Here is a 15,123-nt window from a genome sequence, read left to right as displayed (position 1 = left end):
TATAGATGTTTGGGCTGCAGCTGGAGCTCTGGGACCCTCCCACCTCAGAGTCCTAGAGCCTGGGTTCTAGCCTGAACATCTACACTTCAGTTAGCTTGAGCCTGCTAGCCTGAGTCAGCTGGCAAGGACCAGCTGCAGGTGTCTAATTGCAGTGTAGACAAACCGTAAGTGTGCAGTGTTCGTGGACCTAATGTTTAAAGATGTGTAAAGTGTATGTTTTAACTGTGACTTTGTATTTCATTAAATAAACAGAATGATTGTGATAATTCTTGGTTATTTCAGTTGTGTTTAAGTAACTCTTGTTTGTGTGGAGGGTTTTTTCTTTTTTTCTTAACTAGACCCTTGTCTGCACTACATAATTTTGGCAGTTCTGGAGCCTTTCTAGTTTCCAAAATATTTAATATGTTTATGTATTATTGGTGTCCTGTTTTACAAAAATATGCTATCTTATATATTTGAAAGTGCTTGTTTATAGGATTGTGTTCTTTACATTTTTGCTCCAGTTCCCTCGTGTCATCTGCTGAGGTAGTTTGCATTATATCTGAAGTTAGTTTGTAATGAGGAGGCTGACTGGAGAGTGAGAAAGGATAGGGGAAAGGATGAGACATCATCAATCAGATGCTGTGATTATTGAGCAAAAGCTAGTGTATTTCAAATATATTTCAGTGATACAGTGAATATGTAAAAGATGTAATAGGTTTCTTGAAGTCTTGTGGCTTAAGTGAATATTCAGAGAGAATTTAAATGATTGTAAGGTAATGTAGATTGCAGCTTCCCAAACTCCCTTATTTGAGGAGTTGGTCTAGTCACTATGTGGAAAGGTACTTCAGGAGACCCATAATATTTTGGGAGGAGTGCTGAGAGTGGACTCCGTAAACTAGCTTACGCAAAGAAGGTTTGCAAGTGTGTTAAACACTAAATTGTTTTATGAGAAAATTAGAGAATGCTTTTAAATAAACCATATTGAGTCCTCTAACCCTTAAGAGTAACCATATGTGCCCAGAGAGTATTTCATTTCAAACATAACAGCTGATCAAGCTTTTGTTCTGCATCATGACCTTTTTAAAGAGTGACTGTTTTTATTCTGAATGGGCTAGTAAATATCATCTTTTCTCTGTTTGAATTCTAGTTGTCTGGTGATCATTGTTCTGTAGAATCTAAGAAACCAAAACGATCTGGAGAAATGTGTGCCTTCAATAAAGTCCTAGCTCATCTTGTAGCAATGTGTGATACAAATATGCCATTTATAGGACTTCGTATGGAGGTAATTATTATGAGATGAAAGTTTTCCTAAAATTTCTTTGTATAAACTGATTTATCTGTATTTGGGGGTGGGGTGGGGTGACGACTCACCAGCATGGCGCCTCCTTCTGGTTGTCCAGGGAATTAGCTCTTTTCCAGCTCTGGAGCGCCCTCTGCTGGCTGATGTCTTGCCTGCAGCTGGCCCCTCATGTCCCTCCCAGACCCCGGTGCCCTTTACCATCAGGGTTTTGCCCCTTAGCAGCAACCCACAATCTGGGTCTCCCCACTAGGGGAACCCCCATCCCCAGTGTGCCTCAGTGGCTACTGCCAGTCATCTAGCCCCCGCTCCCTGGGGCAGATTGCAGTCTATAAACCACTCATCATTGGCAAGGGTGGTTGGACCAGCTGCCTCTGCCTATATCTGGGCTGCCCCTCTGCAGCCCCAGTACCTTTGTCAGCCCTTAACTCGGCCTGCAGCCTGGGGCTTTGCTAGGCTGGAGCTCCCCAGCTCCCTCTGCCCTTCCCCAGCAGTGCTCCACACTAGATACCTTTCTCAGCTTCCCAGGCAGCCAGGTCCTTCTCTCTCAAGCAAGCTAGAGAGTGTCTGTTCATCCTTCTGGCCCACTGCCCTCTTATAAGGGCCAGCTGGGCCTTGATTGAACTGGCTACAGCTGTGGCTGCTTTCCCAATCAGCTCAGCTTTTCCCCTGCCACAGCCCTCTCCCAGGGCTGTTTTAAGCCCTTCAGGGCAGGAGTGGGGTAACCACCCCCCTACAGGAGGCACATGCTAACATGTCTTCAGACATGCCTGCATACTGCTCCTTCTCCAGTCCTCTCTGCCTTCCATTCTAAATGTGCGGCTGGCCAATGTCAAGAATCTGTTTGCATGGGTCAACTGAGTGCTTTAGAGCTCGGTCCTCCTACTCCAGCTGGAGCTGTGACTCCCTGCCATGGCTGATGCTTGGGAGAGGGAAAGGCAGGGTAGGGGACAGGAGAAAGTTAAGAGAGAAAAGGAGAGATAGTGGGATGTCAAGGGAAGACGAGTCTGTAGTGTCTCCCCCCCCCCCCCCCCCCCGCGTTCTCAATTTTCCATGCTCAGAATGTGAAACTTACTTGTAGCAAGACGCACACTTTGGGGAAGTGTACACCTCCCCCCCTTGAGTGAGTTTGTTTGTTTGTTATAACTTAGTGAAATCTTCCTTTTTCTTTAGTTGTCTAATATGGAGATTCCACACCAAGGAGTACAGGTAGAAGGAGATGGCTTCAGCCATGCTATACGGTTATTAAAGTAAGATATTGTTATACACTTCATTTTATCAAGTACATGAACAGTATTAGGAAAAAGGAGCATTTGAAGAGTTTGGCATCTTGCAACACTAAACTTTGAAAACCATTTTTATTTTAAACAACGGCTTATTTTACAGCCTCAGTCATTTAAGGTAATGTGGCCTGTGGTGGGGAGGGAAAGAGTAGGGGAAAAATGTATTGCCCTTCATTGTTGGAAAAGCCAGCCCTGGTGTCTGTTCATAGGTGAGAATTGACCGACCGAGGGGCATGGTCTTTGTCTCTTCCAAACATGGCAAATGCACAGCAGCTGTTAGTAAAGCTAAGATTCTGTCATGCATATTTTTAGTAAGTCATGGGCAATAAAGAAAAATTCACAGAAGCCCATGACCTATCCCTGGCTTTTACAGTAAAATGGGGAGCTACAGGGTCCCCACGCCACCCCAGGGGCCCTGGCTCAGAACTGTTGGGTTCCTCCACCTCCAGTGGCTCTCAGCTTGGGGCACCTCTGCCCTCCACAGTGGCCTGGAGCTCCAGGGCACCCCCTCAATTCCCAGCCACCACAGGTGGCAGAGGGACTCTGTAGCTCCCTGCCTCTGCAGGTTCAAGTCATGGAGGTCTCTGGAAGTCAAGGATTCCGTGACCTCTGACAAAATTGTAGCCAAGATCTGTCCGTCCTTGTTCCAGCCAAAGATGGCTTGCTAACCTAGCATCTCCTGCTACCATCCTTGGCAGGAATTGCCATTCTCCTAGCAGCCTGTGTCTCAGGTTCCCTGTGTATCTCAGCAATCAGGAGGTTAGAACCTTGGCTTGGGAGGTTTCATAGTACCTCTCTCCAGGAATGTGAATTATACTAATGCATCCAGCCCATAGTTCTTCTTTGAGTGATTGCTCTTGTGTATTCCACAGTAGGTGTGCATGCTCGCCATGTACACCGGTGCCGTAAGTGGTTTTGTTTTTTTTTGGCCAAACCCCCCCCCCCAGCAGTGCCTGTAGGGGAGTGCCCCTAGTAATCCATGGAGTGGCATCTCTGTGGCATGGTATAAGGGGCGCTGCGCGCTCTGCCCACCCTCATTTCCTTCTTGCTGCTAGTGAAGGTGCTTTGGAACTGCTCTGCTCCAGCTTGTTTGGGGGGAGGGATAGCTCAGTGGTTTGAGCATTGGCCAGCTAAACCGAGGGTTGTGAGTTGAATCCTTGAGGGGGCCACTTAAGGATCTTAGGGATCTTGGATCTGCTAGTGAAGACAGGGGGCTGGAGTCAATGACCTTTTAGGGTCTTTTCCAGTTCTATGAGATAGGGGTGTGTATGTGTATGTATAACTTTAAATACCTGGGTAGTGTCATATCCAGTGATGGATCACTGGATAATGAGATCAACGCACGAACATCCAAAGCAAGCCAGGCACTTGCCTATCTGCGTGTCAAAGTTTTAAACCACCGCAACATCCAGATGTCGTCAAAACTGCTTCTGTACAGAGCTGCTGTTCTTTCATCTCTTTTGTACGGGTGTGAAACATGGACTCTATATAGGCATCACATCAAGGAGCTTGAAGCATTCCACATGCATTGCCTCCGCAACATCATGAAGATCTGCTGGCAAGACAAAGTGCCCAATCTTGAGGTCCTCGAGAGAGCCCAGATGACAAGCATCGAAATGATGATCATGAAGTCACAGCTACGTTGGACCGGTCATGTCAGCCACATGGATGCCAACAGAATCCCCCACCAGCTTCTCTGTGGTGAGCTCTCCCAGGGCATCCAGCATATAGGTTGTCCATGAAAACGTTACAAGGACACCATCAAAGCCAATCTGCAGTATAGCAATATCAAATCCAGGGACCCCGCCAGCGACAGAACACAGTGGCGTGCAGCAGTCAGGAATACTTGCATCGCCTTTGAGGAAGACCGCTGCCGGCGTCTACAAGAGGCACGCGAATGACGTCACAGAGCACCAGCAGCGCACAACCCACTGACTGCAAACTTCCCAAGCACCATCTGCAGGCAAATGTGCACCTCTAGAATTGGCTTGTATAGCCATCAGAGGGCACACCATGAGACCAACAATAGATGATTTGCTCAGATTTGTCGTCATCGGATCGATGGACTACCAATATATATCTATAGATATATATACGCACACACCTATTTATTTATTTTTGTCTGCAGCTTTCCTCCAGAACTCGTTTGTTCAGTATAATAGTACCTGCAGTTGAAGTAGTTAGTGTAACTTAGTTTAGTTTAATGCGCCCAGGCCAGGGCAGGCCCCGTGCCCCGGGTTTTAAGTCGTGCGACACTTGTAGGTGACCGATGCCAGTGAGTGATCCGCATATGGACTGTTTACGCTGTCTAGGTGAAACCCATGTCAGTAATAGCTGCAAAATGTGTAGCTCTTTCAAGCCTTGAACCAGGAGAGAAAGACATTTGATCTGGGCTATCCTGATGGAGTCCGCGTTGACCCTGACTCCAGCATGCTGCACTGGGCACCACAGTGTCCATGCACGGCAACCCCTCAGTGCCATCTACCAGTTGGCACCGCTCCCCGTCTGTGGGGCACACCAAGAAGGCTAAGAAGAGGCCTTCTCCACTGTGACCTTGGAGCAAGACCGGGGGAGAGGCTAGACCTATGTTGGGCAGTCCTCGGTCCCCATTGGCCTCCAGGCCTCTGGCTCAGGTTGAGCAGAGTAGTGGCTCCTGCAGTCTGGACTGTCCAGTGAGGCGCAAAGCTCTTTGCAGGACCTCCCTTTTAATGGCAAGCTCTGTTTGCAGAACAGACGGACCTGAAGCTGCATGGCCTGAAAGATTCCCGTACTATGCTTAAGACACTTGGCCTCTGTGTTCCGGCTCTAGCTATACCTAAGTTTAAGCTGCAGCAGGATCCCACCCAGGCCACCCACTCTAAATACGAGTCCACTTATAAAAAGTTGCGGGACTATAAGAAATGCCTGCAGAGGCAGTCCCAGTCTACCCCCCAACCGGGATCCTCCAAGGGTGAACAGGTGGAAAATGGCAGTTTTGATGGTACGCCTGGGGGCGACCTATTAGTTCACATCAGGGATCCACACGCAGTAAAGCTACCCATCTCCAACCGGATGTATGTTTTTCTCCCAGAGTGGTCACGGCTGACCTCAGACCGATTTTGGGTCCTCAACCCCATCTCCTGGGGCTACACCCCCCAGTTTACTTCTACTCCTCCCAACACCCCCTACCCCCATCCCTCCTGGGGGACTCCTCTCATGAGGCCCTGCTTAAGCAGGAGGTGGGGCAGCTCCTTGGCTTACGAGCAGTGGAAGTAGTGTCAGCGGAGTTCAAAGGCAAGGAGTACTACTCCTGCTGTTTCCTTATCCCGAAGGCCAAAGGGGGGCTCAGGCCCATCCTCGACCTGTGAGGCCTGAACCAGTACATGTTCTGCTCAAGTTCCGAATAGTCTCTTTGGCGTCCGTCATCCCCTCCCTAGATCCCAGGGACTGGTACACCGCCCTCGATCTGCAGGACGTGTAATTCTACATTCATGTATTCGAGGGGCACAGGCACTTCCTCCGTTTCGCGGTTGGGCAGGAGCACTACCAATTTACGGTCCTCCCCTTTGGCCTGTCCACTGCTCCCAGGATATTCACAAAGTGCATGTCCGTGGTGGCGGCAGCGTCCTACCTCAGACATCATGGGGTCCAGATTTTCCCCTATTTCGATGACTGGCTGGCCAAGGGCAGTTCCGGTTGCAGATGTGGGATCACATGGCTCTCCTCCTGTCCATGTGTGCCACCCTGGGCCTGTTGGTAAATGACACCTAGTTCACGTTAATCCTGGTACAGCGCATAGAGTTTATTGGGCAGTCCTGGACGCAGTGTTGGCCAGGGCCTCCCTCCCACTGGACAGGTTCGAGACCCTGAAAGGGCTCATTGACAGTCAGTTTCCTGTGATGACAGCCAGAGCGTGTCTCCAGCTCCTGGGTCACATGTCGGTGTGCACATACGTAGTTTGCCGCTCCAGACTCAGGATGAGGCCCCTCCAGCTCTGGTTGGCCTCGGTGTTCAGGCCAGAGACAGTATGGTCAAGGTCCTCACTGTGCCCGAGCCGGTGATCCCAGGGGAGGACCACCATTATAGGGAGGCGAACGTGCTCTGTGGGGTCCTGTTCAGGGGCAGGCCTCCATCAGTGGAGCTAGTATCTGACCCTTCGGAAGTGGGGTGGGGAGCCCATGTGGGGGACGTTCAGACCTAAGGACTGTGGTCTGTGCAGGACCCTGCCCAGCATATAAATGTCAATGAACTCAGGGCAGTCCAGCTGGCGTCCATGGCGTTCCGCTTATACCTGGAGTGGTGTGGAGTGGAGTGGTCAGGGGTTCTCACGGACAACACGGCCTTGATGTTTTACATCAACAGGCAAGGTGAGGCCCGCTCCTCTGTCAGGCTGTGGGACTTCTGTATAGCCCACGACATTTGCCCACAGGCCTATCACCTACTGGGCGCCCAGAATTCACGGGCAGGTTGCCTGAACCAAGACTTCTCCTCTGAACATGAGTGGTCTCTACACCCATAGGTGGTGCACAGGTTTTTCCAAGAGTGGGGAACTCCCCAGGTGGCCTGTTTGCGACTTGGCAGAACCGCCAGTGTCCCTGGTTCTGCCCAGGGAGGAGGGGGCTGGAAATGGGCGCTATCTCTGATGCCTTCTTCCTGTCCTGGTCAGGCCAGCTTCTCTATGCCTTCCCCCCGATCCCGCTGATAGGCAAGGTTTTGGAAAAGATAAAGACAGACAGGGCATGGGTCCTCCTGATTGCCCCGGCATGGCCCAGACAATATTGGTACGGGACCCTCATGAGCCTTGTGGTCACCCGGCTGTTGCCGTCCCACCCGGACCTGCTCTCCCAGGACCAGTGGTGCCTTCTTCACCCCCACTCTACCTCATGGCATGGCTGCTCAATGGTTAGGCTGGGAGGAAAGGACATGCTCGGAAGGGGTTCAGTGTGTCCTCTTGGAAAGCAGGCGACCCTCCATGCATCAAGCCTACTTGGAAAAGTGGTCTCGGTTTTCCCGATGAGTGGCTGAGCAGGGCATTTCCCCTGTGGCTGCCCTCATCCATCTAATTTTAGATTATCTCCTTAGAGCTCATTTTAGACTATCTCCTCCAGGGGTCACCATCTCAGCCTTCCAACCCCTGGTGCAGGGGCACACGGTATTCTCCCATGCTATGACTGGCTGATTCCTTAAGGGATTGGATCATCTCTTCCCATACATTAAGCCCCCAGTCCCGGAGTGGGACTTGAACTTGGTGCTTTGAGTTGTTAGCTACATGCACCTGGTTGCACTTTGCCACCAGGAAGGCCACCATCCACAAGATCATGTCTGCTATATGGGTCTCGGAACTCAGGGCCCTGACCTCCAAGCCCCCTTACATGGCGTTCTGTAAGGATAAGGTCCAGCTCCGCCCACATCCTTCGTTCCTCCTGAAGGTGGTCTCCACCTACCATATGGGTCAGGACATTTTCCTGACGGTCCTCTTCCCCATGCGTCAAGTGAGTAGCGCCGCCTTCACACGCTGGATATGAGACAGGCTCTGGCCTTTTGGAGCGGACTAAGCCGTTCAGGAAGTCTTCGCAGCTGTACATCGCCTTGGCCAAATGCATGAGGGATTGGCCAATCTCCACTCAGCGGCTCTCCAAATGGATCACCTTGTGCATCTGTACCTGTTATAACCTAGTGGGAATCCCTCCCCTGTCAATTGTGAGGGTGCACTCATTTAGGGCGAAACCCTCATTGGCTGCCTTTTTAGCCCATATCCCATTCAGGACATTTGCAGGGCTGCAGTTCACACATTCACCTCACATTATGCAATTGTAGGGAAGACTCTGGGTTTGGCAGGGTTGTGCTCTGTCTCAAGAGTTTGTGAACTCCTACCCACCTCCAACAGATATAGCTTGGAATATACATGAGCAATCACTCGAAGAAGAAAAGACAATTACCTTTTCCGTAACTCTTGTTCTTTGAGATGTGCTGCTCATGTCTATTCCGCATCTCGCCCTCCTTCCCCTTTGTCAGAGTTGTCTGGCAAAAAGGAACTGAGGTGCCACTTCAGGGGGTGCTTAGGAGTGCTCCCCTATGGGTACTGCTAGGGGAAAAGCTTCCGGCACCGGTGCATGTGGCGAGCACGCACACCTATTGTGGAATAGACATGAGCAACACATCTTGAAGAACACCAGTTACAGAAAAGGTAACTCTTGTCTTACCAGCTTCTGTGTCATCCATTTGCTAGGTGAAGTCTTTAATATAGCAGTATATGGTTCTCTTGAACTATACTTCCTTCTTCATTTGTTTTTGTAGATTTGAACAGTGTTCCCTTTCTTGTATCTTGGGACACGCAAAATTAACATAATTTTACCTTTTTCAATAAGTGAAAGAAAAGGGATGTTCTGTAGAAGCCAGCAATTTTTATTTCCCCACATCTCAAATCACTTGTCCTCAAGCAAAAGCTTGAATGCTTTAACAAGAGTCCCTGGTATTGTGCCCTGAAGATCAACAGACTTGGGCTCTAATGGACCAGTGGAGAGAAACTCATTCCTAACCTGAGGGCTTTTCACTGAGAATACTCATCAGTAGCCCCAGATCCTAATATCCAGAGACAGCTAGTTCTGGCAACTCTAGGTGACCTCTAGTGATGGCTCATGAGGAGAGTTCTCTGATGTAGTCACAGCTTAAGCCATGAATGTAGGAATTGTCATGCTGGATCAGATCAGTGGTGCATGTATTCGGTGTTCTGTCTCCCACAGTGGCTAATACCAGCTGTTTTGGAGGAAAGTGCAAGGAATCCTGAAGAGAGGAACTGCTAAGATGAAGTTTCTTCCTAAGCCCCCTCATTTATTGGCTAGCTTATACCCTGGAGCAAGAGGATTTATATCCATTCTAAAAAAACCCCTCTTGTATAATATTGTGACCTTTTCATATTTCTCTAATGAAAATAAACTGTACTGATAAAGCACTCTTATACTGGTATGACTGTGTCTACCCTAAAGTTGTGCTGCTTCAACTATTGATTTAGAAACAGCTGTAGTTAAAGCAGTACACAACTGTGCATACAAGCCTTTACACTCCATATTTCAAAGTGATGTATGAAGTCTAAGCAAGTCTGAAAGAAGGTCTGTAGAGGGAATGTGAACTTGTAACAAGTTGAGGGTGTTGGAAAGAAGAAGCAAATTGCATCAACTTAGAGTCCCTATAGGAGAGGGGTTCCCAAACTTTTTGCCAGCATGATGCCATTTTAATGAAGTCTTTTTAGCTTGGGAGCCCAAAGAGCATGGAGGCCATAATTTTGAAGAGCAAAATGGTGTCCCCTTCACAGGGTGACCTTGTGTACACCATATGTGTGAGTTAATGCTAGGTGGAGAATGCCATTTTGTTCTATAAAATGATTTTGTCTGCACAGTGTGACCTAGTAGTATTGTGCATGTGTGGTCATGCTATGCAGAAGATGCCATTTTGTAGAACAAAATGGCATCCTCTATGCATTGTGACCTTGCACGCACCTAGGGTTGCCAACTTTCTAATTGCACAAAACTGAACACTCTAGCCCTGCCCCTTACCATCAGGCCCTGGCTCCTATCTTGCCCCTTCCCTGAGGTCCTGTCCCCCGCTCACTACATTCCCCCTCCCTTGGTGGCTCGCTCTCCCCCACCCCCACTCACTTTCACTGGGCTGGGGCAGGGGGTTGAGGTGCAGTTGTAGTGCAGGCTATGGGGTGGGTCCAGAAATGAGGGGTTCAGAGTGTGTGTGGGAGGCTCAGGGTTCGGGCGTGGGCTTACCTTGGACAGCTCCCAGTCAGCGGTGCAGCGGAGCTAAGGCAAGCTCCCTGCCTGTCCTGGCTCTACGCTGCACCCCGGAAGCTGCCAGCAGGTCTGGCTTCTAAGCGGGGGGTCCATGAGGTTCTGCGCAATACTCTTGCCCACAGGCACTGCCCCCGCAGCTCCCATTGGCCGTGGTTCCTGGCCAATGGGAGTGTAGGGCTGGTGCTCAAGGCTTCATTTCTCCAATTCCAGGTCTCTTCCATTCATTATTCTGCAGAGCATCTTTTCTTTCAAGTAAAGTTATTTAAATGTCATTCTGGAAAATACTTTAACATGTATTATGCACTCGTGGAGCTGTAATGTGTACAATTGTGCGCTCTTTTCTTCATGGACAGAATTCCTCCATGTAAAGGTACAAGCGAGGAAACACAGAAGGCTCTGGACCGGTCTCTCCTTGATTGCACTTTCCGATTGCAAGGTAGAAATAACCGCACATGGGTGGCTGAGCTGATATTTGCGAACTGTCCACTTAACAGCACATCTTCCAGGGAGCAAGGTTAGTTTTGCAGAAATATTTTGCAGATTTAACTCCTTTCTCTTTACCATGTTCTCTGTCAAATGCTAATCATTATTGACATTGCAGGACCAACACGTCATGTCTACCTGACTTACGAAAACCAATTGTCTGAACCAGTTGGAGGTCGAAAAGTTGTTGAGATGTTCCTCAATGATTGGAACAGTATTGCTCGACTATATGAATGTGTGCTGGAGTTTGCACGATCTTTGCCAGGTACAAAAATATTCCCCTGTCCTTTCTTTTACATTTTTGGTACATCTTATATAATAAGCTTTCTCACTCCTTTTTTTATTTTTTCCTCTTCAAAAGAAATACCCAACCACCTGAATGTTTTCTCAGAGGTTCGTGTCTACAACTACCGCAAGCTTATCCTTTGTTATGGAACTACCAAGGGAAGCTCAGTAAGTAACTTTCTTAATATGCTTCTAAAGCTACATTTGAAAACAGAAAATATACAAGTTCAGGGCTTTTGGAATTTAAGCAAAAAGCTCTCCACCTTATTAAAATAACAGTAAAAAATTCATATTAACAAAAGCAGGGAAGCTATAAGTATCAGATGTTAGACCATCATTAACTTGCTGTATGCTTAGATATTTGCATAATTGGTATGTTAAATGCCAGTTATGGATGGAATGCGGTCTTTAAAATTAAATAAATAAATAAACTAAATAAATGAAGGCTCTGACAAAACTGCTGAAATATAACATTTTTTTAACTTTTAATCTAAAAAGGAATCTCAGGAAACATTTCCCCATTTTACTGTGGATTGTTTCAATGCCACGTGGAATTATCATGGCTTTCTTTAACCTGGTTTTGCTAGGAGCATTTTTTGCACATGTAGAACATGTATTGTAATGAATAGTTACTTTTCATAAATGGCGTGAATAGCGCACTGGATTTTGCATGACATTGCCACTACACATTGGCCTGCCCCATCATAGCATCCCAGTGTGTTGTAGTTGAGACGCATCCAGCCTCATCAATACTGTAGATATTGAAGTAATCAAGGGTTCAAGTTCAGTTCCCTTATCTCATTCCCTTTTTGGTCAAATGAGGCTTCTGGTTTCTGAGTAACACACTAAGGAAATAGCCTAATTTATATCTGTAGTTTCCTACCCCTCCTCCCTCCACATCTCTTGCTAATTATCCTCATGGGGATTTCCTAGATAAACTTCTTAACAGCAACAACAAAAACAAAAGCCCCCACACTTTTGTAGAAAGTTAGCATAGCTTTCTACATGGCATTTTAGCTTCAATTACTTTCATATTTATGTATGTTTAATTTTCATTTTCTGGTTCACAACTTGCAATCTGATCTGGTTGTTTTAATCAGTTTCTAAGACTTCTTGTCTTCTTACTTGGTGTTATAGATCAGTATTCAGTGGAATTCCATACATCAAAAATTTCACATTTCATTGGGAACAGTTGGCCCAAATTCAGGTTGCAGTAACTGTCACAATACTATCCTACACCAGCTCCAGGAGATGTTCAATAAAACACCAAATGTGGTCCAGTTATTACAGGTAACTATTTTATTTCTCTTCATGAAAAGATAGAATTTAGAGAAGTGTAAGATAATTAAGGCCCAGATTCTGATGGTTGAAGGTTTTTTTTCTTTTTTTTTCTTTTTTTTTTTTTTCCTGCAAGGGTATCAGAATCTGGCCCTTAATAAATTACTGATGGTTCTTTTTGATTAAGGAAGAGCAGGTAATGGTCGGGGTTCATTATCCTCCATGACTTGATTTTTCTTTTGAGGCCGTGTCTACACTATAAATTTGGATCAATGCAAGTAACACTGGGATGAAGCCATCGCAGCTAGCATATTACTTGTGCACATGCATTCTTGGCTCCTTGCAGCCATCCTGCGCATACTCACCAAGAGTGCTTGTGTCAATGCACAGTGTGGAACACCATAGGTAAGTATTCCAGTGTGCAACCTGCTACTGTCCAGCACACACTCTTTTGGATTGTTTTGGCAATGCCTGATAGAGCAGAAATGAGTTATGCAGGGTGATTGGGAGCAAGAGGTCAACTTCCCAGCGTGCAACTGTTTCCATCCCATAATGTTATCTATAGCCCGTAATATTCACATATTTAAAAAAAAATCCTATGAACCCATGTAGTGCTCCTTGCTATCTGCCTTCTCTGACAGAAGCATGGAGTTTGTACATCTCTGCACTATTGCCATAAGTGTTGCAAGCCCAGGACACACAATCTGGTAGTTGAGGAGCCACAGGAAGAAGTGAATCAGTGGGGAATCTGACAATTGCCTTGACAGATTGTTCTGGGATATAGCAAGAACCAACTCAGCATTGGTTGTGCTGTTCATGATACGGCTGCAAATGGTAGTGCTGCTTTTGGGCCCGAGAAATGAGTGTTGACTGGTGGGATCACACTGTTATAGGTTTGGGATGATGAGCAGCGGCAGCAGAACTTTCAGATGTGTAAGGCCTCATTCCTGATTTTGTGTGCCGAGCTCATCCACCTTTCCAGTGCAGAGACACCAAAATGAGAGCGGCACCGACAGTGGAGAAGGGAGTGGTGATGGCATTGTGGTAATGTGCAATGCTAGATTGCTACTGATCAGTGGGAAATCCATTTTGAAGTTGGAAAATCTGCTGTGGGAGCTGTTGTCATGCAAGTGTGCAGGTTTATTAATAGTCTCCTGCTGCGCAGGACGGTGACTCTCGGGAATCTGCAGGACATAATGAATGGATTTGCAGCAATGGAGTTCCTGAACTATGGTGGAGCAGTAAACATCGCACACATCCCTATTTTGGCATCGGACCACTGCCACAGAGTACATCAACAGAAGGGCCTGTTTTTTTTTTTTTTGTTTTTTTTTTATGATTATGCAAGCACTGATGGGTCACTGGAGACACTTCACCAACATCAATGTTGGCTGGTCAGGGAAGGTGCATGATGCTTGCATTTTTAAGCGGACCGTTCAGAAAGCTACAAGCAGGGACTTTTCTTTCTCAATGGGTGGTTTACTGTTGATGATGCTAAAATGCCAATAGTGATCCTGGGAGGCCCAGCTTACTCCTTGCTCCCTTGGCTCATGAAGCTGTACATTCTTCCTGGACGTCACCAAGGAAAGATTCAGCTCTGGCTCAGCTGGTGTAGAATGATGATTGAATGCACTTTTGGTAGATTGAAGGGACGGATGCTGGTGGTGTTTCTTCACAACATTGGATCTCAGTGAGAAAAGCATCCTATTGGTAATAGCTGCCTGCTGTGTCCTGTGTAATAACTGTGAAGCAAAAGGGAAATGTTTCTGCCGGGATTGTGGGTAGAGGTGAAGTGGCTGTCTGTTGAGTTTGAACAGCCAGACACAAGGGCTGTTAGCGCTAAGGGCGAAGCTATACTTCACAGACAGGGTTTGAAAGTGCACTTTTAACAGTGAGCCACAGTAATGTATTGTGGTATACTGTACTCTGCCAGGCCTGCTGTTTTGGGGCTTGTTAGGAATTGTGTGATGCGTGGTACACATCTATGAATATAACACTGTCAACGCACTTACTAATTTTGCAGTGCTAGTACATTTATGATTATTACACTGTTTCTCACTGATCCTATGAGTTGTCACACTGTACAATAAAAAGTAAATGGGTGATTTCATAATTGCTAGGCACTCTGCAGCATACTTTGGGAACTAATAATAAAGATGAATTATTTTCCAAATAGTTCTATTCAGTAAGAAAACTAGTGCAAAAATATTCTGTGCAATTTAAAAGTAAATACATTAAGAACTTAATAATGGTATAAAATTTAACAAAGAGAGAACAATTCATGTCCATTTTACCTATGCATATGACAACTGTGGATCTCACAGGTTGCTTAACATGTAATTGTGGTTGTCCTTAATGTCACCTGAGATGGAGTAATAAGGGGTAGGGATGCAGCCCCTGATGCCACATGAGAATGTTGGAGGGGTATAGGGAGGTGCTGTAATGGAGTTCTTTATGTACTGCAAAGGGAAGTGAGCCTGTGATTGTTGAACCTGTAGGTCCACAGGAATCTGCAGCATCTGTGTTTGCTACTGGAGAAGCCCCATTATGTCTTGGTGCATCTCCCTCTTCTTTTCCTGCTGGGAGTCCTGGGTCTTTTGCCTGTCCACTGTTTTTCCTTTTCTAGGCTGTTTGGTCTTCTTTTTTTAGTCTAAAAGACAATTCACTGTACACATTTTATTTACAGGTTTGTACACTGTCTTAATATGAATGGGACTGCTTGTCTGCTTGAGCCACTTTT

The 15,123-nt window shown here is 46.8% G+C and overlaps 1 protein-coding gene across 1 annotated transcript in view; it reads left to right on the top strand.

The window, feature by feature from the left end:
• The window catches only part of MED14 (mediator complex subunit 14), a 62,865-nt gene that overhangs the window by 24,293 nt on the left and 23,449 nt on the right, over positions 1 to 15,123 (top strand). The window contains exons 15-20 of the mRNA XM_030576157.1: positions 1,130 to 1,264; positions 2,453 to 2,529; positions 10,691 to 10,851; positions 10,939 to 11,085; positions 11,182 to 11,273; positions 12,243 to 12,395. Coding sequence (XP_030432017.1) covers positions 1,130 to 1,264; positions 2,453 to 2,529; positions 10,691 to 10,851; positions 10,939 to 11,085; positions 11,182 to 11,273; positions 12,243 to 12,395 — 765 coding nt within the window. The remainder of the gene's footprint in view (positions 1 to 1,129; positions 1,265 to 2,452; positions 2,530 to 10,690; positions 10,852 to 10,938; positions 11,086 to 11,181; positions 11,274 to 12,242; positions 12,396 to 15,123) is intronic.

The sequence above is a fragment of the Gopherus evgoodei genome, chromosome 1, assembly GCF_007399415.2.
Source record: "Gopherus evgoodei ecotype Sinaloan lineage chromosome 1, rGopEvg1_v1.p, whole genome shotgun sequence".
In the NCBI taxonomy this organism is placed as follows: Eukaryota; Metazoa; Chordata; order Testudines; family Testudinidae; genus Gopherus; species Gopherus evgoodei.
Note: the sequence above shows the minus strand (reverse complement) of the source record. Positions and strands in the feature narration are given on the sequence as shown.